Here is a 25,028-nt window from a genome sequence, read left to right as displayed (position 1 = left end):
GCCTCAGCAGACACTAGGCAGCTGGTGACTCCTGGTGGCCACCTGGAGCCAGGGCATGAGGGCTGGGCCTCTGGGAATTTTAGATTCTAAGAACGCTGGACTCCAAGTCTCTTCAACTGTTGGACTTGCAGTCCTTGAGCAGAATTTAGCCACTTAAACATTTCCTGGGGCTTTCTCTGTGCCAGGTCTGACCCCAGGGAATACTTCCCATCCTGGTCTCTTCCAAGAGTTCTCTGTGAAAGATAAAGGGAGGCAGGCACAGACTGGAGCACAAACCGGAGGCGGGCCCCTGGCCAGCCTAGCAAGTGAGGCAAATTTGAATTGGGGACTGGAGGGAAGAGCAGTCTGAATAGAGAGAAAATCACATGGAAGACACATTCAGAGTAGCCAGGACATGAAGATGCAGCCGAGGCCAGCAGGGTAGATCCAAGGGCTTTGAAATTCAGGCCGAGTTTCTCTGCAGACAGCAGGGGACTCCAAATGGTTGAACATGTGACCATGACACCTTAGAACATCATGATGGCAAGGACGGGGCCGGTGGGGTAACAGGAGATCCAGAAGGTGGTCTGCAGTGGCAGCAGGGTTGGAAAGAGACACAGTGGCCCCAGGCCTTGGTGCAGTGTGAGGGGAAGAGGAGCTTATGTTGGGGCGCGGGGGGGGGGGGGAGGGGGTGGGGGGGAGACGAGGCCTAGGAGGCAACTGGGTATCTCACCTAGAGTTCAGGGGACAGCTGGGCGGCCAAGAGCAGTGAGTGATCTGGGAGTCAGCAGATTTGGGTATTTAACCAACACACAGTCTTTGGCATATGCCAGGAGCTCTACAAATACTAGTACTAGCACAATGGGGCCTTACAACAATCCTTGAGGTGTACACTATCATCCCATTTTACAGAGAAGGAAACTAAGGCACAAAGACGATAACTTGCTCAAAATCATTCAGCTGCTAAATAGCGGAGCTGAGATTCCCACCCAGACAGTCCGGCTAGAGTCCGGGCTCTTAGCTCTCTGCTGTCCATTCTGGAAATGGTTTCCAAAACCCTGGGACTGGCAGCGACCCCAAGGGAAACTGTAAGATGATAAAGGAGGCTTAGGTTCTAGAGCAGCCGTGGGCAAACTACGGCCCTCGGGCCGGATCCGGCCCGTTTGAAATGAATAAAACTAAAAAAAAAAAGACCGTACCCTTTTATGTAATGATGTTTACTTTGAATTTATATTAGTTCACACAAACACTCCATCCATGCTTTTGTTCCGGCCCTCCGGTCCAGTTTAAGAACCCATTGTGGCCCTTGAGTCAAAAAGTTTGCCCACCCCTGGTCTAGAGTGAAGCCTCTGACTCTCAGCTGGGCAGATCCCCACAGGTCAGCCCTCATCGCTCCGGACAATGGCCGTCCTGCTGACCCCTCCGCCGTGCCCCAGGAGGATAAAGGAAAGGGGGTCCCCAGGCTCTACCCTGTTGGGTCTGCCTTGCACTTCGGCGGCATATTGTGAAGATTAAATCAGATGCCGATGTAAGCCACGGCCCAGGCCCAAACCCAGTCCACTGCTACCCTCCCAGACACACAGGCCATTCCCCACCCACTCGGGCTCTGCCTCTGGAGCAAGAACTTGCCTGGTCTAAGGGCAGGCCTGTGTCCCAAGCACTTGCCATCACTTTCCAATTCGTTAGGACGCTTTCCACCAGGGCCCTTCCCGGCTGCCTCCCCTCCTCCCTCCTCGGACTCCCACGGCCCCTCCTCAGCCTCGGTCTACTCTGAGTAGGCCCAAGGTGTTGGCTCGGCCTCGGACCAAGCAGCGTTGTCCAAGGGTGAAGTTCCCATGGCTCCGAGAATCACTGCCCTTTGCTGCCTCTGGCCTTTCTCAGACTTGAGTAGCACGGGGGCCAGGCCAGCTCTGCCCAGTTCTGTGCCCAAGGAGGAAAGGGGGCCAAGCCTGGATCTCCTGGAGCCGCCAGCCCAAAGGCCTCTCTGTTCCCTGAGTGCTGCAAAGAGGCAAGCTGACACCAGTTTAGACGTAATTTTTTTCCACTTTTGGCAGAGAAAGTAAAGAGACAGAGTTAAACAAAATGTACTGTAATCACCCCCAACCCACACTTTGTTTTTAAACAAACAGGCCAGGTCCTGCCAGGCCTTCTTCCCTACTAAATGCCCTGAGACCACCCCACCCTGCCCACACCTCACTGGCCCACTGGCCCTGGAGCTCAGTGAAGGGGGCAGCTGTTCTCTGGCTTCAGGCTTCGGATGAGAGCTCCAGCCCAGGCAGAGGAAGTCACGGCACTAGTGCCAGAGCACAACCTTCCCGGCCTGGTCCACGCTCACCACGTGGTTCCCAGAGCAGCACCAGGCCACGGCGTTGACGGCAGCACTGAGGAGAGGGAGGGCCAGGCTTCAGGGGGGTGCCAGGTGGACCTGCAGCCTGGCGCTGCCCCTCATTACTGGGCCTGGGCAGTTTGAGGCTCTCTCTGAGCCCATTTCCTTCCCTATAAAAGGCTCACAGGACTACGGCGAAGATGGACCCAAGGGCATGTGAAAAGGCACCTTGTGAACAGTAAAGGGCTCTGGGAGGTGGAAGATATGGACACAAGGGCTGGGGACTCCAGGGCCCAAGCGTGTCAGAACCTGAACTGGGCTCAGTGGGACTGGAGGCAGGGCGGCAGTGGCCCTGAGGCTAGGGTGGGCAGGTGGGTGGTGGCCATACTCACCAGTGGGGTCCCCGTAGGCTACTCTCCAATTTCCCAGTGTCTACATCCCAGATATACAGGGCTCCGTCCCAGGAACCGGCCAGTGCAAAGCTTCTGTCTGGGCTGCAGTGGCCACGGCACAGCAAGAGAGAGGAGGAGGTCAGAGGTGAGGACACATGCACACTGACACACAGACACAATCGGATGGGGCACATTGGGGCATAGGCATGTGCTCTCACATACACACCTGAACACGGCTTTGGTCCAGTCAGAACCGCACTTGAAGCCATCAGCTCTGAGGACAGACAAGAGTTGGGTCAGAGTGGAGATGGCCGTCAAGGGATCGGGTACCTCAGCAGGCCCCGGGGAGCCTTTTATAGGGGACAAGAGGCCCAACTCCCCCGGCCAAAGCCACAGGCCAGAGGCCATGAGGCAGGTACCTGAACACCTGGCGGATATTGCTGACACGCAGGTCGATGACCTTGAGTGTGTTGTCACGGGAACAGCTGAGCAGATGCAGCTGATCGTGGCTGAGGTTCAGGGAGGTGACCCGGCCCTGCACAGGGATGACCTGTGTGCAGTGGGGCACCCTAAGGAGCAAGGACAGAGATGGGGATGAGCAGCAGCCCTACCCTGACAGAGGCACCCAGGTCTCAGAGCACTGAGGCCAAGGCTCACAGTGACTGATCTCCCACTGCAGACAGGCCCCTCCAACAGGAACCTGAGCAGCCCCTGAAGCCCTTGGGTCACTGAAATAAGCTCAGAGGGGCCCAGCTGGCATGGCTCAGCGGTTGAATGTCGACCTATGAACCAAGAGGTCATGGCTCAATTCCCAGTCAGGGCACATGCCCTGTTGCGGTATCGATCCCCAGTGTGGGGCGTGCAGGAGGCAGCCAATCAATGATTCCCTCTCATCACTGATTCTCTCTTTCCCTCTCCCTTCCTCTCTGAAATCAATTTATTTTTTTAAAAGGCCAGAGGAAAAGCAAGGAAGTCTGTCTTCACACGCGTGAAAGACAGCAAGGGTGTCCAACGGCAATCCCTGCAGACGAGCAAGGAGCAGCCGGAGGGAGGCCTGGCACTGGCCTTTACCACCATTCGAGCCCAATGTTGGGCTCTTAGGTTTTAAATACAACTGAAACTTGTGTTCCTTTTGATTAAAAAGTGGTGACTATGTGGGAAAGGGGGTTTCTAGATCTTGGCTGTCAAGGCCCAGGCAGAGTTGGAAGGAGAAGCCCTGAGGTGGCAGAGATCCACCAGCTGAGCCTTCACAGGGCCAAGCCCGGCACAGCCTCCCCTCCCTGAGGTGCCCACCAGGGCTCCACGGCCACAGAAAGGAAAGAGAACATGGGAGCCTGCCCCTGCGCCTCCGCCATGCACAGCCTGTCACCTGCTGTCCCAGAACCGGATCTTCTGGTCATTGTGGCCACTAATGATGACATGGTCCCCACACACCACGTCGTTGCAGTAGGAAAGGACATTGATGGTCCTCGAGCCTAGGGAACAAGGAGCAGAGCCCCAGCCTCAGAGAAGGGTCGTCAGGAGCCAACCCACAGACATATGAGAAGCTGAAGCCCAGAAGCCTCCCAAAACTAGAACCCGGGTCCCCTGCTCCCCAGCCCAAAGCCCAAGGTCACCAAGAAACTGACAGCACCAATGGGGATAGAGAAGGAGGGGCCTTGGGAGGTTTCACACCAAGTGCCTATGAATCTTGGAAACACTTCCAGAGAGAAGGTCAAGGTCCCTCACTGACCAGCCTGGGGGGTGAGGAGGGTGTGGGCGGGGGGTTGGGGGGCTGGGCCTCACAGTAGGCACGGTCAAGGTCCCACTCCTTCACTGTCCGGTCTCGGCTCCCAGTCACCGCCTGGTGCCTCGTTAGCTTGAATTTAGCAGCCGTCACCTTGTCTGTGTGTCCAGATAGTGTCTCCTGCCCCCCCCCATCCCAAATATGGATCAAGGGCATAGTCAAGACTCCATAACACCCCCCCTTTAGGCCCAAGGCATGAACCTGACCCCCAGGCGGCCTCCCCAGTCAGACCTCACCTTGGACAGTGCCTCTCCCACCTTCCAGAGCTGAGCAGCCTGACTGTAAGTAGCTGCCAATACCTGAGAGCCCTGGAGAGATGAGAAAAGGAGAGGTCAGAAACCTGGGCCTGGCCAGAGGCAACATCCCTCAGGCCAGAGAGCTGGGATGGGCCGCCTTGAGGCTTCTCTCACAACCCAGGTCCCCCGGGCAGGCAGAGGAGGATTTGAGGGCCCAGTTCTAGGATAACCATGTATTTCTAAGAGCCCCCCAGCTGCCTAGGGTGGAGATGGGGGGCGGGGGGAGGGGGGGGAGGAAACATCCCATGCTACTGGGGCAAAGGTCTCTCACCGAGGGGTCGAAGTCCACACTGGTGATGCTGCTACCAGCTCCTTCAAGAGTTTGGTTGGCCTCCAGGCGACCTGGGGGAACCAGGGGAAGATACAGTGCAATGAGGTCACTCACCTCACGAAAACGGGGAGCTGGGATGGAGAGTGAGAAAATCAGTCTTTCCCAATTTTGGGACAGAATTATTGGGTCTGTTCTGGGGGCCTGGGCTGCACCTTCCCAACCTGCCAGCAGGGGGCCCCAGAGGATAGCTGGTCATTTCACAGCACTAAAGTGGACTAGAGAAAAGGGGCCTGTCCCTAGGTCACACAGCAAGCCAAGGGCCAGGCCAGCTAGAGATCGGACTCCTCTAGGAAGCCTCCAGGAGCTGGCTCTAACTTCCCAATACCCACCCACTCCACCTCTCCTCTCGCCCTCCCCCGCCACACACACACACACACACACACACACACACACACACACAGCCTAAGGTAGCTAGCTAACATTGGTTTCCTATTGAGTTCTGAGCGTTCAAATGATAACAGAAGTGGCCTAGCACCCAGCCGGCATGTCTCAGTGGTTGAGCATCAACCTATGAACCAGGAGGTCACAGTTTGATTCCTGGCCAGGGCACATGCCCAGGTTGCGGGCTCAGTCCTCAATGTGGGATATGCAGGAGGCAGCCGATCAATGATTCTCTCTATTCATTAATGTTTCTCTCTCTCTCTCCCTCCCTCCCCCTTCCTCTCTGAAATCAATAAAAAATAAAAGAAGTGGTCTAGAGAACCCCTCATCTAACAGGGACCATGTGAGCTCAGCCCTCCTCATCCTGCAGGCCTGGACCCCAGGAGCTAGAAGACTCTACCCTTCTTCAGAAAAGCAAGCTCAGCACTCTTGCCAAGGAATCATCTGGCCACTGCCCACAAGAATAATCCACGTGAGGAAACATAAAGAGGTCCAAGACCTTTACCCACCAAGAAACAAGCTGAGGGTGGGGTCTGGAGAGAAAGCATAGGGTTGGCCTGCAGGGGAGGGACCCTCACCTCCCACAACATTCCAGAGGTGAATGAGGCGGTCAGCCCCTCCAGTGGCCAGGAGGCTGCTATTGGGGCCAAAACGAACTGCATTGACCTCAGAAAGGTGGGCATCCTGTAGGAAAAAAGGAGAGATTGGTGCCCCTGATCCTTGCCACACAGGCCTCTTTGTGCATGCTCACAGGCTCTCTCACATGCGCTGGTGCACACAGTAGGGTCTCATCATCTCTGCCTAGACCCCTGCAGCAGCCTCCCCTGGCTGATACCCCATACTTCCTGGCTGGCCTCCTGGTCTCCCAGCCTCCTGTCTCTCCCTCTCCGGGCCATGCCCCTATTATAAATGGCTGAGGGGCGCCCACCACAAGCTGTGGCAGAAAAACTCCTCCTGCTGAAGAGCCCAGCCCTGCTTCCCGGGCCTCCTTGGACCACTCCTGGGGCCCACACTCCCCGCGTCAGCACCTGATGCATGTGGCCCAGCTCCTCCTCACCAGCACATCCTGAGCCCAGGTAGGAAGTCGGGCAGCCACGCACACAGGGATCCTCTGATACTGCTGCACGGAGGGTCCCCCGATTGAGTGTCCTCTCCTCTTCTTGAAACTGGGGGGAGAGGAGGGTCAGGAGGGCATTCAGCAAGTTCCTCTGAGGCAGCAACAACAGGAAGCAGACATCGAAGGCAACAGAAGGTGGCCAGGAGGCGTAGGGAGCACGGTCCCCAACCAGGCCTTGGACCCCAGGGGTCAGTGTGGAGAGCGCAGGGGCACAGAGAAATGCAGAGAGACGGGCAGAGTGGATGGATGCAGAGAAACCTCAGGGCTGGGGTTTCAGCCCTGGTCTTGTCACTCCTTGGCTCTGTGACCCTGAACGAGTCCCTGAGATTTCTGAACCTCAGCTTCCCAACTGAGTGGTAGCTCCTGTGCAGCCTCGGGCTGGAACTCTTGGTCCCCTGTGAGGAAATTCAGTGAGGGACAGAGCCTGGAGGAGAGCTGAGCAGGAGCTGAAAAGGAGGCCATGCGCCCAGCTCGGCCTGTGGGGCTCAGCAGAGACTCGCACAGACTGCTGGGCAACACAGATGGGCAGACTGAGGTACACACGCAGACCAAGTCTGAAAAGCTGCACACGAGGCTCTGAGACGCCCTATCCCTTCACACACGTCGGTGCACACACACACTTACTGCAGAAGTCCCTTCACCACATCCACACAGCGGGACAGCGTCAGGGAGGTGGCGGAGGCAGACCTGGGGCAGAATCGAGAGAGACGTGCTAAGGGGCTGGCCGGTGGGTGTGCAGACAGCAGTTGTTCGACCCTACTCTGCCAGGGACCCTGGGGCTCACAGCTTCTGGAGCCCAAAATGAGAACTTGGCTCCTCGAAGATCCGGAGAGTGGCATGACCCAGAGCAGATGAAGATGGAGGCAGACAGCGAGTTGGCAATGAAGTCTCCCAAAGTTTTCACCATGATGGTAAGAACTGCCTCTGCACCCAAGTGTTCCCCAACCAAAGTTTCTGGGAGACTGAGCAGGGCCTATGGCACCGGGTGGGGGGAGGGGCGGGGGCGGGGGATGAAGGTGTCTCCAGGCTGGAATAGCATAAGGCTGAGGGCAGGGGGATGTGAGGACCTAGATCTGCTGAGACCTCAAAAATGCTCAGGAGAGGGTGTGTCCTGGGAGGACCTGGCTCACCAGGACTGCCAAGGATCGCATGCCCCTCCCCAAGGTTCCTTCACTGCCCTGAGGCCTAGGCACCAGTGACCTGCAAGGAAGAGCTGCAGGAGAGCTTTCAGCCTGGGGAATGGGGCAGGGAAGGGCAGCCTCAATGCCAGGCAAATCAAGACAAATGAGGAATCGGAGGGGAGGGGCCCGAGGACTGAAACCCCAATCAGGTCCCACTGTGTGAGCGCTCATCTATCTACACATGCTCAGATTCTCACACGCATTCAAGTGTGCTCACCCAGGCTTGCACACTCGTGTGCTCTCGTGTCCCTGTGTATGCACACACATGCCTTTGACAGCTGAGCCCCGGGCCTTGCCCACAGGTTCCCTCCTGGTGACACCCTTTCACCAGCCTGACACCCCACCCCCCAGAGATCTGGTCCTGGGGAGGAAAGAAAGGAGTGAGGACAGGGTTGGGGTCCCTGAGATGGCCCTGGAGGTCAGACCTGTCCTGGAGGTCTGAGCTGTATGTACCCCAGTGTCTCTCCAAGGTCCCTCCCAACCCAGGAGTAGACTCAAGGTCCCACTGGCAGACTCTGGGGTGGGGCTCAGCTCAGAGTTCCGGGCCAGTCCTCACCTGAAGGGCCTCTTCAACTTCTCACCAGCCTCACTCTCCAGAAACTCAGGCTCGGCAGGCAGAGTGGGAGTCATCTCAGCCTTCTCCCTGGTCCCATTGCCTGAGGTGTCTGGGTTCCTGGGAGAGCAAATGGAGCTCAGAAAGGCCAAGGGACCAGGCCAGCCCCTCCCTGTCCCACAGCCCCACAGGGTGAAGATGTGCAGACCCCGTCAGGGTGGGCGCACACATGACAGGCCCGGTGCCGGCTTCTATGACCACATGTGTCTGTGCGTGTCCTGCCGCCTCAGTCTATGTGCCCCCCTCCCCCACCATGGCGGCACACACGTATATGGGTAGCCGCAGGCAGGTGTGGGGCAAGGTAGAGGTGGCGGCAGCGGCCCAAGAGCAGAGCACTGCAGGACACACGGGGCCGAGCCAGCATCCGAGGCTCTCTTACTCGCTAATGCTCACTGTCCGCTTGGCAGCCTTCTTCAGCTCCTGGGACACCAGCGCCTGCTTGGCCCTGGGGATATAAACACTTCCTCACTTCCTGGTATACAGGTGCAGGGCGCCGCCCCTTTCCCCAGAGGGCGTGGGTCCTCCTTCCCGGGGAAGGGGCAAGGGACTTCCCTTTCGGGGACGGGACCCAGCCCTCTGACCTCTCGCGGCGCTCGATGCGCAGGTTGCGCTCGGCGGCCGCGCGCGCCTTGCGCTGCACCAGCCGCTCCAGCAGGTCGCGCGCCTCCTCCTCGAGCCTGCGCAGGGCCGCCTCCTGCAGCCGGGCCTGCAGCCGCAGCGCCTCGTAGGCCGCCCGCTGCGCCACGTTCCGCGCCCGCCGCACGTCCACCTGCCTCACGTGCTGGGCCCGCTCCTCCTGCAGCTGCGCCACCTGCGCCTCCAGAGCCGCCAGCCTGGAGCCGGGGGCGAGCCAACGTCACTGCCCCGTGGGAACGGGTCCCCGAGCTGGGGCGGACTTGCCCGCGGCCACGCGCCAGCCAAGCAGCTAAGGCAAGTCTCCCACCCAGCCTTACCCGCTCAGAGTCCTGCGGTGCCGGGCGCTTGGGGACGAGGGGAAAGCGGTCGGGCCCTGCTGGAGACACGCGGGGTCACCCGTCCCCCCACCCCGTCCCGGGCTCGGAGGCCCCCAGACGTGGGCGCGGTTCCCCTGCGCTCGCCCGCCGGCGCCTTACCTGCCCTGCCGCTCCTCCAGCTCGGACTCCAGGGCGCCCAGGGCTGCGGTCTTTTCCACCACCTGGTAGGCCATCTGTGGGCGGTTAAAGGCCAGACTCTGGGCCTCTTTGTAGAGCTTCAGCCAGGGCCTGCTGCTGCAGCCACCCGCTCCCTTACTGAAAAGCAAGCTGGGGCACAGGTAGACTTCGGGTCTGGCCCGAATGCACTGCTGTTTCATGGAGCGATGGAAGGGACTTAGGCCCTGAAGTCTAATCCCTGCGTGTCAGTCTTGGCGTGGCCATTTATTTTTCTCTGTGACCAAGGGGTGGTCATTTAACCTCACTCAGCCTTCTGTTATCTCACCTATAAAATGGGAATCATGGTGCTGGCCTTATAGGGTAATACGGAATTATTATGAGAAATCGTTTTTCAAATAATGGCAAATTTTTTAATAGAGCACTTATGTGTTCCATGCCTTGTTCTGAGCATTCTACACATATTAACTCTTAATCCCCATAACATCACTCTGAGGTAGGTGATGCCATTCTCCACATTTTACAGAGAAGGACATTGACACAGAGAGGTTAAGTGCCTTGCCCAAAGTCACACAGCTGAGTGGCAGAGCTGATATTGGACCCCAGGCCACCGAACATTATGCTCCAAGTAAAGGGCTGGTCTACAGGAGGGGTTTGAGGGTTGTGGGTTCTGTTCCCCTGGCCTACTGAACAGATCCCCCGGAGTAAGAAGGAGCCCTGAGCAGAGGCACTCAGCCTAAGAACAGGAATGGACTATAAGAGCACCGGGCCCAGAATAAATGCTGGAGCTGCCCCACAGCCCAAGAGTGGGGGTGAGGGTCATCTTATCTGTGCCCCTGCCTCACTGAACAGTCCTTCAGCCAGGAGCTGGGGAAGCCACAGAGATCAAGTTCAACTCCCACCTTTTGGAGCTGAGGGATCAGTGGGAGAGACAGGCCCCAGACAAAGCAGTTCCCACCAGTGTGGCAAGAGGAACCTGAGGAAATACCCTAGCCTGGGGCTCTATTGGTAACCTGTTCCTGTGTTCTCACATGGGCGGGCCTGGGGAGGGATGGATTGAGGAGCAGGTTTGGTGCTGTCCACCTGCACTGACATTACTCACTCTCTGAATGGGCCTGGGGAGGGGCCCAGCACACACAAGGCAGGGAGACCTGCTTTCATACCTGGCCCAGTTTATAACATTTATAATTCCTTTCACCACTAAGCAATCTGATCACCACTTCCACTTCCTCACCTGTCATTTACTTGCATTGATGTCTTGGTACTCAGTTTTGTTTTGTTTTTTTGTCGTGTTTTTTTTTTCATGCTTTTCAATATTCAAATAGTAGAGATGGAAAACAGATTAGCTGCTAACAGGAATTAGGGATGGTTGGGGCAGAGGGATAAGTTGTGACTAAAATAGGGCAGAGAGAGATCTCTGATGATGAAATAGAGCCGTATCTTAATGTTCACACAAATCTACACATGTGACAGAATCACAAAGAACTACAGACAGTTCACACCAATATCAGTTCCCTGACTGTGTGTGCTGTAGTTACAGAAGATGTAACCAGTGGGGGAAACTGGGTAAAGGGTACACAGGTCCTCTCTGTACTGTCTTTGCAGTTTCCTGGGAATCTATAATTATTTCAAAATAAAAAGTTCAAATAATAGTAATAATACATGTTGGTTGTGATCATGTGAAACAGTACAAACAAAGGAAAAGCCCTCCCTCATCCCCTGGTATATCCGATGGGCGCTGCCTGGTGTGTGCCTGAGGAAAGAAGGAGAGGGAGTGCTGAGGGCAAGGGGTGTGGGAGGGATCCCATACAACGGGAACTATGAACTCAGAGATAAGAGAGTGGCAGGATATATATATACCAAACTGATAATGGGGAGGGGGGTGAAAGAGGCTCTTACTTGTTTGTATTCTATGGATTTCTGTTCTCTTGAAATGTTCACAACAAGCATATATATTACTTTTTCTCTAATGGAAGTCACTTTTATTATTAAAATATATCACTCTGAGTGCCGTATGAAGAATAGATAGGGGTGCCATGAGAGGAGTCATTCAGGGTGGAATGAGGTCAGTTTAGACCAGGCCAGATATGGTATAGGAATCAGAAGTTGGTAGATTTCGAGGCAGGATCCATGATCTGGTGACTAGCTCAGAACAGAGGGCTGGGAAGGGTCAGGGATGCCCCCAGGTTTCCAGCCCTGTGACCACTAATGGAGGGGTGCATGATCCACCTCATTCATCACTTAGCCTACAGATATGCATTAGCATGGACTGTGGAGACAAGCCCCAGGGACACAGTGGAGGCAAACCAAAAGCATTCCAGGCCTTGGGGTGCTCAGAGCCCAGAAGGGGGTTCAGATGTTTGAGACCCACTTCTCAAATGTGAAGTTGTGACTACAAGACGCTGAGGGAGAGGCTCTCACTGCATTCATAGCCTCATTCCCACACTAGTTAGGCAGGTGACTTGGCATGCTGTAACTGGACATGAGTTTACTGGTCCATCAGTCTCCTCCAGTGGACTTGAACCTCCATAAGGCCAGGTCTTGTTTATGCTGCATTCCTGTGCCTTGCATGTAGCAATTGTCAATAAATATGTGTTGAAAGAATGGAGAATGCCCGGCCAGCGTGGCTCAGTGGTTGAGCGTCGACCTATGAACCAGGAGGGCTGAACTCTCACCTCACTTCCTCCAATTGCTGTTGGAGCCCACTTCATCCTGGGCTGCCAGAGCCAAGCTAGAGAGCATCGGACTGTCTGGCCTCAAGGCACTGGACTTGGGGACTGTCCCTCTTTTGCCAGCTCCCTTGGACTGAATCTTCCATCCCCCAAAATCCTAGATCCTGGCCCCACTACGTTGTCTCTCAGACCACATTCTCAAACCCTGCCCAGCCTACCTCACCACAGACCAGCCGAAGTCCCTCCTTCTCCTCTTGCCATTTCACCCTCAGAATGTCTGGTGATGGGACTTGGTCTGAGTTAGACCGCGACTCCTCCTCCCTGCCAACCAATCGAGAGAGTGGTGCTCATTGTCCCTCCATTCACCCAGGCCATGTGCATGAAAAGCCTGAGACCAGAATCATGAACTTTCTCCTAGAAAGGTGGAAGCCAGAAGAGGAAAGCGCACATTTCCAGCAATTGAAGCTGTCCATGACTCAGCTCTGGGAGTCCCCCAGCCTTGGTTTCCATGGTCAGGACCCTCCTTTAGAAGCACCTCCCAACTCTGAGCCCCAACCCATTCTTGATTCTCATCTTCACTCCCTCTTTGGAATAGGTAGCAAGACCCTTTTTGTAGGCATCGGGTAAAGAATTAGGGGTACAGTCCTGGCTGGGAAGGCTCAGTTGGTTAGGGGTTCAATCCCCAGTAGGGGGTGTGCAGGAGGCAGCCAATCAATGATTTGCTATCATCGTTGATGTTTCTCTCCCTCTTCCTTCCTCTCTCTGAAATCAATAAAAACGTACTTTTTAAAAGACGAGAGAGAAAGAGACAGGAAAGGGGGAAAGATGCGTGGGGGTGGGAAGGGAAGGAGATGGGACAAATGCAGAGATGGACTGAGATGGGTAGGAGAGAAGGACTTTCAAAGCAGCTGGCCTGGGGGAAGGCTGAAGAGCTTACATACCCCTCCCCCCCCCCCCCCCCCCCCCCCCCCCCCGGGTAGCAGACAGGGGCCAATGAGGTGCCAGGGAGAGAATGGACCCAGCATAGGCAGTGGGGGCAGGGCCTAGGCACAGGCAGCCCATTGTGGCCACAACCACAAGCACGCATACACTCACCAAGGGCCCTGGTGGGGGACCGGAGTGACATCGTTTGGCTCTGGCTGCAGCTTGTCTGAGAACCGGGCCAGCAGTTCAGCCTTCTCTAGGAGACGGTTATCTAGGGGTGCAAGAAGGTGAACCTGGGGCAAAGACACTTACCAGCAAACTCCAGACAAAAAGGTTCCCTGTCTGGCTGGCAAGGCTGCAGGAGCCCAGGGGTGCCAATGGGAGAGCTACTGGCAGATTGGGTTCGACCCCTTCCTTAAGGAGCATTTATACAGCTCCACCAGGACCTTCAGCCTTGGCACAGCATCCTCACAGCACTAGCCTCCAGACCCTCCCAGGAGAAGACCTGCTCTCCCAGGGACAAAGAAGGATGACCACCACTGGGGAAGGGTCCTGAGAAAGGAAGGGGCCAGGGTTGAACCCCCAGCCCCAGGGCAGGGCCTGGCCACAGAGAATGTTCTGAAACACACAGCTCCACCTGCCTATGGCCTTACTTCCCCTCCAGGGACTTTCTGGATAAAAAACAATCCTGAGTTCCCCTGGTAGTTGGAAGGTTCCTCTCCCCTCCCATCCCCACCCTCCTCCAGGCCCACCCACCATCCCAGCCAAAACAGAAAGCCCTTGAGCAGTTATCCAGCAGACCTCAAGTTCAGTAGTCTCTGCTACAGACCCTGAAACACACCTCCTCCACACCCACTGCGGTCACTTCCTCTTTTTTCACCAATTTCAGGATAAGGTGGAGGTGACAAGCCCAGGCCTAGCTCCGCAGCAACTTTCCCTCTCCATGTCTCACCTCCAAACCCCAGCCCAGCCCTCAGGGCACTGCACTGGCCCCCCCCCCCAGCAAGTCTAAAGATGCCATTTTGCCCAGCGTATGGGTGAGAAATCTGAGGCTGAGGAATATGATCTGCCCAAGACCACAGAGAAGACTGGGCTTTAAGTGTGTCTGATTTCAGCCCTCTGGAGTCACAGGCCCACACATTTGCAGCTGGTGGGGGGAGGTTTGGTGAGGGAGGATTGATTAAGCTTCAGCCAAGATTAGGCCCAGTGATGGAGCTAGACTCTAGGGATTGGTGACCAGAGAAGTGACCAGAAGCCCTATACACAAATGCACACCTGTTTATCCCACTTGATCTCCATACCCCTTCCTGACCAGCTACCCAGAAACAACTCTGTGACAGTCTGATTCCAGGGCTCAGCTAGCTCCCTCCTGCAGCCTGGGGCCTCCGTTTCTCCCTCCGGCCAGCGTTGGCTGGGCACAGAGGCACTCCAAAAACCTGAGCCAGGATCACCTACCTGTGGCAAAGCCTGAGACTCTGAGCTTCCTCCCTAGAGATTCAGTTTCACTCCTTCCCTCAATTAGCTAAACAGTAGTTGCTCCGGACAGTCCCACCTCCTTTCACTGGGCTATGGGGACCAGATGGACTGACCAGGCTCTACCTTAGGGACCGCCCTGCAGGGGGAAGCACAGGAGACCCTACAACATCAACACCGGCTGACCGGTGCCGCCTCGGAAGCACAGCTCACGGAGCAGAGCCGGGCCCAGAGGGGCGAGGAGAGCGGCGGCATGAGGAGGAGCTGCGTCCAGGACGGCGCTCTGAGCAGAGCCTGAGCTGGAAGGGGCAGGGATGTGGCCAGTCGGAGACAGGGCGTCACAGATGGGGGTGCAGCAGGCCCCAGGCCTCGGAGACGAGAAGGCACTGGTGCACTTGCGCCACCGCTGGAGAAACCAGACACATTTTCCCGCAGCCCCATCCCCTCCGCAGCCCTCATCCCAGCCCCACGGGGCGCACTCACAGGCCGGCACCAGCTCCAGGAAGAGCGCCTTCTGCGTGCGGTCCCGCTGCCGCAGCTGCCGCACGATGTGGCGCTTCCAGCGGGCGGCGGGCGCTCCGGCGCCGCAGGGCCCCGCCATGGCCGCGCTCTCCCGCCTGCCCCGCGTGGGCCACGGTTCCTTAGGAGGCTCGGGTGGGCTGGGGCGGGGCCTCCCGGGGACTCCGTGACGCCAGGGGGAGGGCCGCGGCGGGGAATCCCCGGGTTGTACCAAGAGCGTATTTGCGGGAGAGACGCAATCGTGGGGGGCAGCCGCGCCCGTGTCTACACCAAGGAGACCCCTAAAACCCTCTCACCCAAGTTGGAGCTCCTATGGCTGCCGGGGGCAATAAGCGGGACGCGAGGACGGAGCCTCCGGGCGGCTTCCCCGAGCCGGTGGGCGCGTCCGCAGGCGGGGCCCCAGGGCCAGCGCGCCTTAACCCCACAGTGAAGAATAAAGGAGGAATTCACTGGGCCCAGGCTCATCCCAAGGTACACTGTGTAAGGCCCCTGCAGGCCCTGCTCTCTCTCCGTGAGTGAATGCAGACCGTCCATCCCCAGGAAATTAGAGAAACTGAGCAACGTTGAGGATGCAGACAGGCCTTGGAGGTGACAGGTTTGTTGAGATGCAGATGGTGGGTCACAGGACTTGGAAAGCAGTAAATGCCAGTGACACCCCCAAAGAGTATAACACCTCCTGTCCAGCCGGCGTGGCTCAGTGGTTGAGCCTTGGCCTAAGAACCAGGAGGTCACGGTTTGATTCCTGGTCAGGGCACATGCCTGAATTGCAGGCTCGATCCCCAGTGTGGGGCGTGCAGGAGGTAGTTGATGGAATATTCTCTCTCATCATTGGTGTTTCTAGCTCTCTCTCACTCTCCCTTCCTCTCTGAAATCAATAAGAATATGTTAAAATAAATAAAATGAAGTGAAATAAAATAATATAAAATAAAAAACACCTTCTCCTTAGTCAGCCTGGCTCCTGCTCATGGGTCACCTCCTCCAGTAAGACTTCCCTGGCCCTGCCAGGAGTTAAGGCTTCGCTGTCCTCAGCCTCAGCCCAAGCCTAACTTCTCTGTTGAAGGAGTGGTGGTTGGTGGTAACATTCACTAGAAGGCATGCCCAGGAGAAGGGCACGGTACCCATGGAGGCCAAAGCCAGTTGGCAACAGTGATGAATTCCATTTAGGACTGACTGACTCAAGGTGCCTAGCGACACCATCAAAGGAGCTGGGGCTGTGGGCTTGGAAGGGAATGTTAACAGGGCTCTGCCTAGTTGTGAGGTGCAAAGGTGCTATTCTCAGGTGAGGGGGCACATTGGGATCAGGGGTTCCTAACCCTTTTTTTGACTCACAAAACATTCCTGGGAAATTTTAAATGATTTTGTCATTTTTTGATAGTATGCAATAAAGATTTTGATTTAAAATATCTTCTATCTTTGGACTATGAAAGATTGTATTATAAAGTTCACTTAAAATAGGATTTTAAATAACATTCATGATACGTGAAGACAAATTTCTATTTTTCACATTTAGCATGATGTTTATATTTAATTATGTTTGGAAAACATGATTCTATGACCAATAAATATAAAAAGTGATCATATTGTGATTTAGAGACCTAAAGTACTTAGGAACATAGTTTGAAACTTGCACTTGGGTTAGACATCAGCAGCAGCCTGAGGGATTGTTTAAAATCCTGAATCACAATGCTAAAATCACTGCCAAACTCATGGCAGCACCCCCCTGGTTGGCCCCTATTCCTGGCGATTTTCCTCCAGAACTTTTAGGACCTGGCATTACCCCTTCTTTCAGAAGACCTTCCCTGTTCACCCAATCTGAAATAGCCCCATCCCAGTCAATGTCTACAACATCATCTAGTTGCTCTTCCTTTCAAAGCACTTCACACTCCCCAAAAGGATCTTGTTTCTGTGTTTGTTTAGTTGTTTATGATTTGTATCTCCTACCAGACTGGAAGTTTCAGGAGAGCTTCAAGCCAGCCTTGATCACAGCTCTTTCTTCAGCATCTATCATGGGCCCTGGCACCAGCCGAGTAGATGATCAGTAAATATGGCTGTTGCTGTGACTTCAAAAATATACCAAACCAGTTTTCATGGCCCAGTGCTTAGAAGTTTTAAGTTCAAAATTGTAGCTGTTTTTGACTGAAAAATAAATCACATGCACATAGCCGAAAATTCAAATAGCGTAAGAGTGAGGCGCTTTGCCCCACTTTCATGCTTGTTGGGATAGGACAGGCTGTTCTGTGGTCTTTTAGTTATCTATTACTTAATGAGACCATTTTTTTTTTAAATATATTTTATTGATTTTTTACAGAGAGGAAGGAAGAGAGATAGAGAGTTAGAAACATCGATGAGAGAGAAACATCGATCAGCTGCCTCCTGCACATCTCCCACTGGGGATGTGCCCGCAACCCAGGCACATGCCCTTGACCGGAATCGAACCTGGGACCCTCCAGTCCGCAGGCCAACGCTCTATCCACTGAGCCAAACCGGTTTCGGCAATGAGACCATTTTTTTTACTATCTCTCATGATTCAGAGTGTTGGCAGAGTTCAGCTGGGCGTCTCTTATGTGGTTCCAGTCACAACCAGCAGTGGAGTCATCAGAAGACTCAGCTGATTTGGTTGCTGATGACAGCTCTCTCATTTGTCTGGCGAGAGAGGTTGGCAGTTAGCTAGAAGGACAATTAGAGCTGTGCCTCCAGGTGGCTTAGGTTTCTCAGGGCATGGTGGCTACATTCTGAGAGGGAGCATTCAAAGCAAACATTCCATTGATCAAAATGGTCACAGTCCAGCCCAGATTCAAGGACAGGAGACCTGAGACCCAGCTTTCAATGAAAGGAATGTCAAAAAATGTGTGGCCATCTTTAATCCACAACATATGGTACCAAATAAACCTTCATACTTCAGTGGCTTAACGTAACAAAGGTTGGTTTCTCAATACATCACCATGTGAGGTAGACAATGTTGGTGTGCTCTCCTCCTCCAGCAGTATTCAGATCCCAGGGGCTTCCACCCAGTATCTCCACCAAAGTTCTTTGATCCCAACTGCTCAGATGGGAGAGAGGTAGGGAGTTAGGGGAGCGGGGAAAAGATTCACATTGACAATTGCCTTGGAGCTAAAGTGACACATTCCTCTGTCCACATTCCCATTGGTGAGATCATAACACCCAGGAAGGTTGGGAAATGTAATCTTCCCATGTTCCCTGGAAAAGAAAAATGGGTGTGAACACATCATTGTTGCTGTCACACACTAATTTCCCAGTCTCCTTCTCTAGAATAATCACCATTAATAATTTAGTGTGTATCCTTCCAGAAATATGTATGCATGTACAAACATTTAAAAACATAAATGTAGCCCTAGCCGGTTTGGCTCAGTGGATAGAGGGTCGGCCTGAGGACCAAAGGGTCCCGGGTACAATTCCAGTCAAGGGCATGTACCTCGGTTGCAGGCTCCTCCCCGCCTGGGCCTTGGTCAGAGCACATGAAGGAGGCAACCAATCAATGTGTTTCTCTCACATTGATGTTTCTCTCTATCTCTCTCTCTTCCACTCTCCCTAAAAAAATCAATGGAAAAATATCTTCAGGTGAGGATTAACAACAACAAAAAACATAAATGTAGCATTTACACACTGTTGCTTCTTTACATAACAATATATTTTCAATATATCTTAGAGAACATTGCATATCAGAATAAATAGATCTACTTTATTCCTTTTATGCCTATAAAACATTTCATTGTGTGGATGGACTATAGTTTACCTAATCAGTCCTCTATTGATAAATATTTAGTCTTTTTCTAATTATTTGCTCTTACTATGTGATATCATACAGTCTTATTTATACTTAGATCTCTGCTTACCCATGTTAGTGAACATGTAGGAAAGTTTCAATAAATAATATTTAGAATAATATATATATTCAGTGTTAACATATAACTCAGGGATATCCAATTAGAAAAGGTAGTAAAAATGAAGTCATTCACAACAGCAACTAAAACTAATCTATAACAATAAAAACGTAATATGCTAATTAGACCAGAGAGCCAAATGACCTTCCAGATGAAGCAGTGGCAGCAGGGGCTGAGGCTGAGGCAGAGGCAGTTAGGAGTGATCAGGCAGGCAGGCATGCAGGCGAGCAGTTAGGGGCGATCAGGCAGGCAGGCAGAGTGGTTAGGGGCAATCAGGCAGACAAGCGAGTGGTTAGGAGCCAGCGCTGTTGGGATCAGGCCTAAACTGGCAGTCGGACATCCCCCGAGGGGTCCCAGATTGCTAGATGGTGAAGGACGGGCTGAGGGCCCCCCCCCCCCCCCGGCTCGTGCACGAATTTCATGCACTAGGCCTCTAGTATGCTTAGGAATATACCTAAGGTGGGAGGGGGGTGGAGGGAGGGGAGTACAAATGAACAACATAAATTAACTTGAATGTTTGTATCATAATGTGATCAATTAAAATAACTGAAGGACATAAAAGAATACCTAATGAAAGAAAATATATAACATGTTTGGTGTTGGGAAGACTAAAAATAAAATTGTAATTTACACAAATCATGAATTCAATATATCCCAATTGATGCAATATCTTTTTTTGTGGATCTTGACAAGTTGTTTCTAAAATTCATTTCAAAAAGAATACTCAAGAAAAATGTTTTTACGAATGAGGGAAAAACTTATAATGAAATGGTGTGCTGTTGGGTCAGAAATAAGCAAGACTCATAACAGAATAGAGACCAGAAATATCCTCCTGTGTAGGAATTTAACTTATGATGAAGGTGGCATCTCAAAAGGCTGAATATAGGACTACCATATGCCCCAGCATTTCCACTCCCAGGTATATATCCATAGAATTGAAAACAGGGCCTGGCCTGAGTGGCTCAGTTGGTTGAGCATTGTCCTGTGTACCAAGAGGTTGCTGGTTTGATTCCTGGTCAGGTCACATACCTGGGCATGTATGGAAAGCAGCAGATCATTTCTCTCACATCAGTGTTTCTCTCTCCCTCCCTTCCTCTCTCTAAGCATGTCCTTGGGTCAGGATTGAAAAAAAAGAAAGAATTAAAAGCAAGGACTCAGAAAGATACTTGCATACCCATGTTCATCATAACATTATTCACAATAGTCAAAAGACAGAAACAACTCAAACAGATGAACAGATAAACAAGATGTGGCATATACATATAATGGAATATTATTCAGCCACGAAGGGGAATGAAACTTAGATACATGCTACAATATATATGAAACTTAAAAACAAATGCTATGTGAAACAGGCCAGACAATAAGACAAATATTATATGGTTTCACCTTATCAAATATATACAATAGGCATATTAATGGAAACAGAAAGTAGATTGAGGTTGTCAGGCGCTGGGAGGAGAGAGAAATGAGAAGTTATTGCTTAATTTTTACATAATTTCTGTTTGGGCTGATGAAAGAGTTTTGGAAATAGTAGTGATGGTTACATAACATTGTGAATGCAATTAACACCACTGAATTGTACACTTAACGATGGTTAAAATGGCCATTTCTATGCTACATATATTTTACCACCACACAACAAAAACTCATTCAAAAAAAGAGAAAGACACTATATAAGAAGTAAAAAGAGAAGCAGTAAATGAGGAGAAAATGCTTGTAACATATACAGTAGTTTCCCACCCACCGTTTTGCTTTTCATGGCTTCAGTTACCCAAAAATATTAAATGAAAAGTTCCAGAAATAAACAACAATTCGTAAGTTTTAAATTACACACCCTCTGAGTAGTATGATAAACCTTGCACCTTCCTGCTCTTTCCCACCAGGATGTGACTCATTCTTTGTCCAGGGTATCCATGCTGTATATGCTCCCTGCCCATTAATTATTTAGTAGCTATCTTGGTTATCAGACCAACTGTCAAAGTATCACAGTGCTTGTGTTCAAATAACCTTTATTTTCCTTAATAGTTTCCCCAAAGTACAAGAGTAATGATGACAGCAGTTTGGTTATGCCAAAGAGAAGCCATAAACTTTATCGTGGTTGTGTATGTATAGGGGGAAAAAAACATGGTATATTGTGAATTCAGTACTATCCATAGTTTCAGGCATTCACTGGGGGGTCTTGGATTGTATCCCCTCAGAGAAGGGAAGACTACTGTATAGCCAATTAGTAAAATCCAGAAGATATAAAGAACTTCCACAAGTCAACTAAAGAACAGAAAACCCCTGTAAAAATGGACAATGACTTTTATCAAAAGAAAGAAAACAATGCCCCCCAAAAAAAAACACTATGCATTATTAGTGAAGTGCAAGTTAAAGTATGAATAAGAGGCCATTTTTTCACTCATCAGATTGCCAAAAATTAAGAAATGGAAGGCGAGCTGTCCCTCTCAGGAGCATACCCATGCCCTTCTTCCCTTTCAGGCATGCATCTCCTAAACTCTAAGGTTCCCCACAAGACTTGCAACTAGGGGAGCATCATCCCAGGCTAACCCCCTCAACCCATCTCCAAGGCCCTCTTTTCTGTGACTTTCCAGCGAGCCAACGCAGCCTACCTCGGCTCTCCTGCTGCCTCTTCTATCGCAAGCCTTTCCGTTTCACTGTTCCCAGCTTTAATACACATACTCTCAAAATAAAGACATTTAAAAAAGAAATTGATGCCCCGACCGGTTTGGCTCAGTGGATAGAGCATCGCCCTGCGGGCTGAATGGTCCCGGGTTCGATTCCGGCCAAGGGCATGTACCTTGGTTGCTGGCACATCCCCAGTCGGGGGGTATGCAGGAGGCAGCTGATCGATGTTTCTCTCTCATCGATGTTTCTAACTCTCTATCCCCTTCCCTTCCTCTCTGTGAAAAATCAATAAAACATATTTAAAAAAAAAAAGAAATTGAGTAATATCCAGAGTTGGTTAGGATGTGAGGAAGGGAAATCCATCATTCCTGCTGGTGGGAGTATAAATAGGTCTAACTTTTTGGGAGAGCACTTTGACTTTCTCTCTCTCTCTCTCTCTCTCTCTCTCACACACACACACACACACACACACACACACACACCCTTGGACCCAGCAGTTGTTCTGGAGTGTGTGACAGGACAAATAGTTACATATGTCATGGTACATCCACAAGATGGAATTCAATGAAATACAAAGGAGCTAGATCTGTGTGTCCTAACATTGGAAATACATGTCTGAAATACTTTCTAATATTTCTTGAAATTCAACATGTGTTTTTTTTGTTTTGTTTTCTTTTTAACACGTTTATTTTTTGTTTCTAATTTGTTATCTAAAAGGTTCAGACTGCTGTTTACAAACAGTTTTCACAAATGACACTTGTGGGAATGAGTTACCTTTTATTCCTGGTACATAAAAAGCCAAATAGGATATGATTATTGCTCTTCTTTTTTTTTCTTTTTCTTAGCCATGCTTTGCAGTCTTAGTGACATCTGGATATGCTTTGTATCAGTTTTCTTTAAAAAAAATTTTTTTTTCATTTTCATTTTATTAAGGCCTTACAGATGCTCACTAGATACCTTAACAACAGTTTTTAATTGTCCAGAGAAATTACAGCTGCTTAAGTAAAGCCTAAAGTATTTGGCTTCCTTGGGTATTTCTGCCATATTGTTCCCACAGAGCTGCTGTTAGTTTAATAATAGAGTAGCTGTTAAAACAATATTTTTTTCTTTTTTAAAAGATAATTCTTTATTGTTTAAACTGCAGTGGTTCTCAACCTTCTGGCCCTTTAAATACAGTTCCTCATGTTGTGACCCCAACCATAAAATTATTTTCGTTGCTACTTCATAACTGTAATGTTGCTACTGTTATGAATCGTAATGTAAATATCTGATATGCAGGATGGTCTTAGGCCACCCCTGTGAAAGGGTCGTTCGACTGCCAAAGGGGTCCCGACCCACAGGTTGAGAACGCTGGTTTAAAGTATTACATATGTACCCTTTAACCCCCCCTAAACCCCGCCCCTGCCCCTCCCCCAAGCCCTCATCACCCCATTGTCTGTGTCCATGGGCCATGCATATACCCATACAAGGTCCTGGGTTGATTACCTCCCACCCATCCACCCTCCCCTGCCTTTGTTTGGATAAATGCAAGGATCTGAGGTCACAATCACAGTGAGGCAAATTTACAGGCTTATTTTTTTATGCTTTCTTTAATTAGTTGTTTGTGTCTATAACCCGTGGTCCACCAAAGATTATAAATTAAATTATATAGAACTAAAAATTAGACAGTGTAAAAGTGTGAAATGGTCAAAACACTTAGGGTTTGAGGGAAATGCGTTCATCTGTCATTAATGGGGTCTTGGGACCCCTGATTTCCCTACATGCCACATGCACGTACCACTGACTATTTCTTTGAAGGAAAAACAACTTTGGGATGGGGTGAACTGAAACTGCACCCACCACGGGGAGAAACCTGTGATGTGGGCGTCATTCCATATGGGCCATTGTGGAAAATGCTTTGATATGGGCAGAAAAGGCGAAGATGAACCCTTTTATTTCCTAAGCAGTTAGGTCAAAGTTACAAGTGAATGAGAGAAATGCAGTCTTCTCTGGTAGATGAGACGGAGCAGAGTGGAGTGGAATGAAGTAGCAAGAGGGTTCTTCACAAAGAAGTTAAATCCTCAAGATGCAGGAGTGGGGCTTGGTTTCAGCCTGGAGAAAACCGGGCACAGCCCAGAGGAAGCTTCCTCCCACAGCACTCACCCTCCCTCCCAGCAGCAGACAGACCACACATCCCAAACACCCCCTCCCCACAGAGCGCTTCCCCCAGGGGAAAGCCGCTAGGCTCTGTGAAGGCAGGTGGCGGTGAAATTCTTAAGGCACTAGAAGGGACTGGGGACTGGATGGGGACAGATATGGACTGGAAGGGTTTCAAGGGAGGAGGACCATGAGAGATACAGAGACAGAAAGAGGAGACAGGTGGAATCTCCTCTGCAGCCTCCTCCTTGAGGCTCTGCCCTTTGGTTGAAGGGCCAAGGAAGGGGCAGAAAAATTCAGGTCCAGTTTCTACCTTTCCTTGCCCACTCCCCCTGCCCCACCCCAGACTCCTCCCAACTTTCTAAGGTTTTAGGACATTGACCTATGTAAAAAATTTGATTCAGTATGATGCAGTTTGAGGACAGTGGGTGAAGTGGTACCTGGCCCAGGTGAGGAGTGTCCCCACTCATCTCAAGGTCAGAGGTGGTCAGTGCCTAGTTCTTACTTGGAACACAGTAGTGAAGAGTGGTTGCTCTACCCCCTACCCTACCCCCCCCCCCCCAAAAAAAAAGTTCCGTTTTGAACACACTGAGTTTAAGGGACCTGTAAGTCAACCAGAAGGTGTCCCAGAGGCAGCATAAAGGCCCGAGCTGGAAGTTGGGGAGTCATCAGCATATGGATGAAAGTAAATTAGGTTATCTAAAAAGAGTATGTGGAGTGACTGAACCTGGAGGATACCAGTATTCCAGACTGCTCTAGCCCAATCAGCTAAAGCTTGCCAGGGACACACCCAGAGTCCAACAAAGTCAGGTTTACTGATCCATTGCAACAAGGAAGACAACACACCAGAAGAACCACGTGCTGTCCCACTGAACACAAAGGAAAAGTAAGTTATAGGCTTTAAGAGAGGTGAAGGGTAGGTGACATTTATTACTTATTTATTTGTTTATTTTTATCCTCAAGATTGTATTGTCACATAATGAAACAAAATATGAAGTTTAGCCCAGCTGGTGTGGCTCAGTGGTTGAGCGTTGAACCAGATTTTCCAGTCAGGGCACCTGCCCAAATTTTGGGCTTGATCCCCAGTAGGGGGCGTGCAGGAGGCAGCCAATTGAGTCTCTCTCGTTGACATTTCTATCTCTCTCCCTCTCCCTTCCTCTCTCTGAAATCCATTAAAAGATTTGTTTTATTTTATTTTTATTATAAAAATATATTTTTTTAAAAAAGAAAAAAATATGAAAC

At 51.3% G+C, this 25,028-nt stretch overlaps 1 protein-coding gene across 2 annotated transcripts; it reads right to left on the bottom strand.

Annotated features, from left to right (window-relative positions):
* Positions 1–2,052: 2,052 nt before the first annotated feature.
* Positions 2,053–15,267, bottom strand: ATG16L2 (autophagy related 16 like 2). 2 transcript variants are annotated; one of them, XM_070425569.1, is made up of 18 exons: positions 15,082–15,267; positions 13,297–13,396; positions 12,420–12,522; positions 9,515–9,588; positions 8,984–9,235; positions 8,782–8,847; positions 8,346–8,462; positions 7,233–7,295; positions 6,549–6,657; positions 6,070–6,175; positions 5,051–5,121; positions 4,720–4,791; positions 4,483–4,603; positions 4,067–4,172; positions 3,117–3,266; positions 2,924–2,971; positions 2,698–2,799; positions 2,053–2,360 (listed from the first exon to the last, which is right to left on the bottom strand). In XM_070425569.1, exons 1-18 carry the CDS (start codon positions 15,197–15,199, stop codon positions 2,273–2,275), a joined length of 1,866 nt encoding a protein of 621 aa, XP_070281670.1. In that variant the 5' UTR covers positions 15,200–15,267; the 3' UTR covers positions 2,053–2,272. The 2 variants fall into 2 exon arrangements, with proteins under 2 accessions (XP_070281670.1, XP_070281669.1); XM_070425568.1 differs by lacking the exon at positions 7,233–7,295 and having other exon boundaries at positions 15,082–15,246.
* Positions 15,268–25,028: the final 9,761 nt, after the last annotated feature.

The sequence above is a fragment of the Myotis yumanensis genome, unplaced genomic scaffold (genome assembly GCF_028538775.1).
Source record: "Myotis yumanensis isolate MYYU_CA2020_CCGP unplaced genomic scaffold, mMyoYum1.0.hap1 SCAF_10, whole genome shotgun sequence".
Taxonomy (NCBI): Eukaryota; Metazoa; Chordata; class Mammalia; order Chiroptera; family Vespertilionidae; genus Myotis; species Myotis yumanensis.
This window is presented reverse-complemented; position numbering and strand designations above follow the sequence as displayed.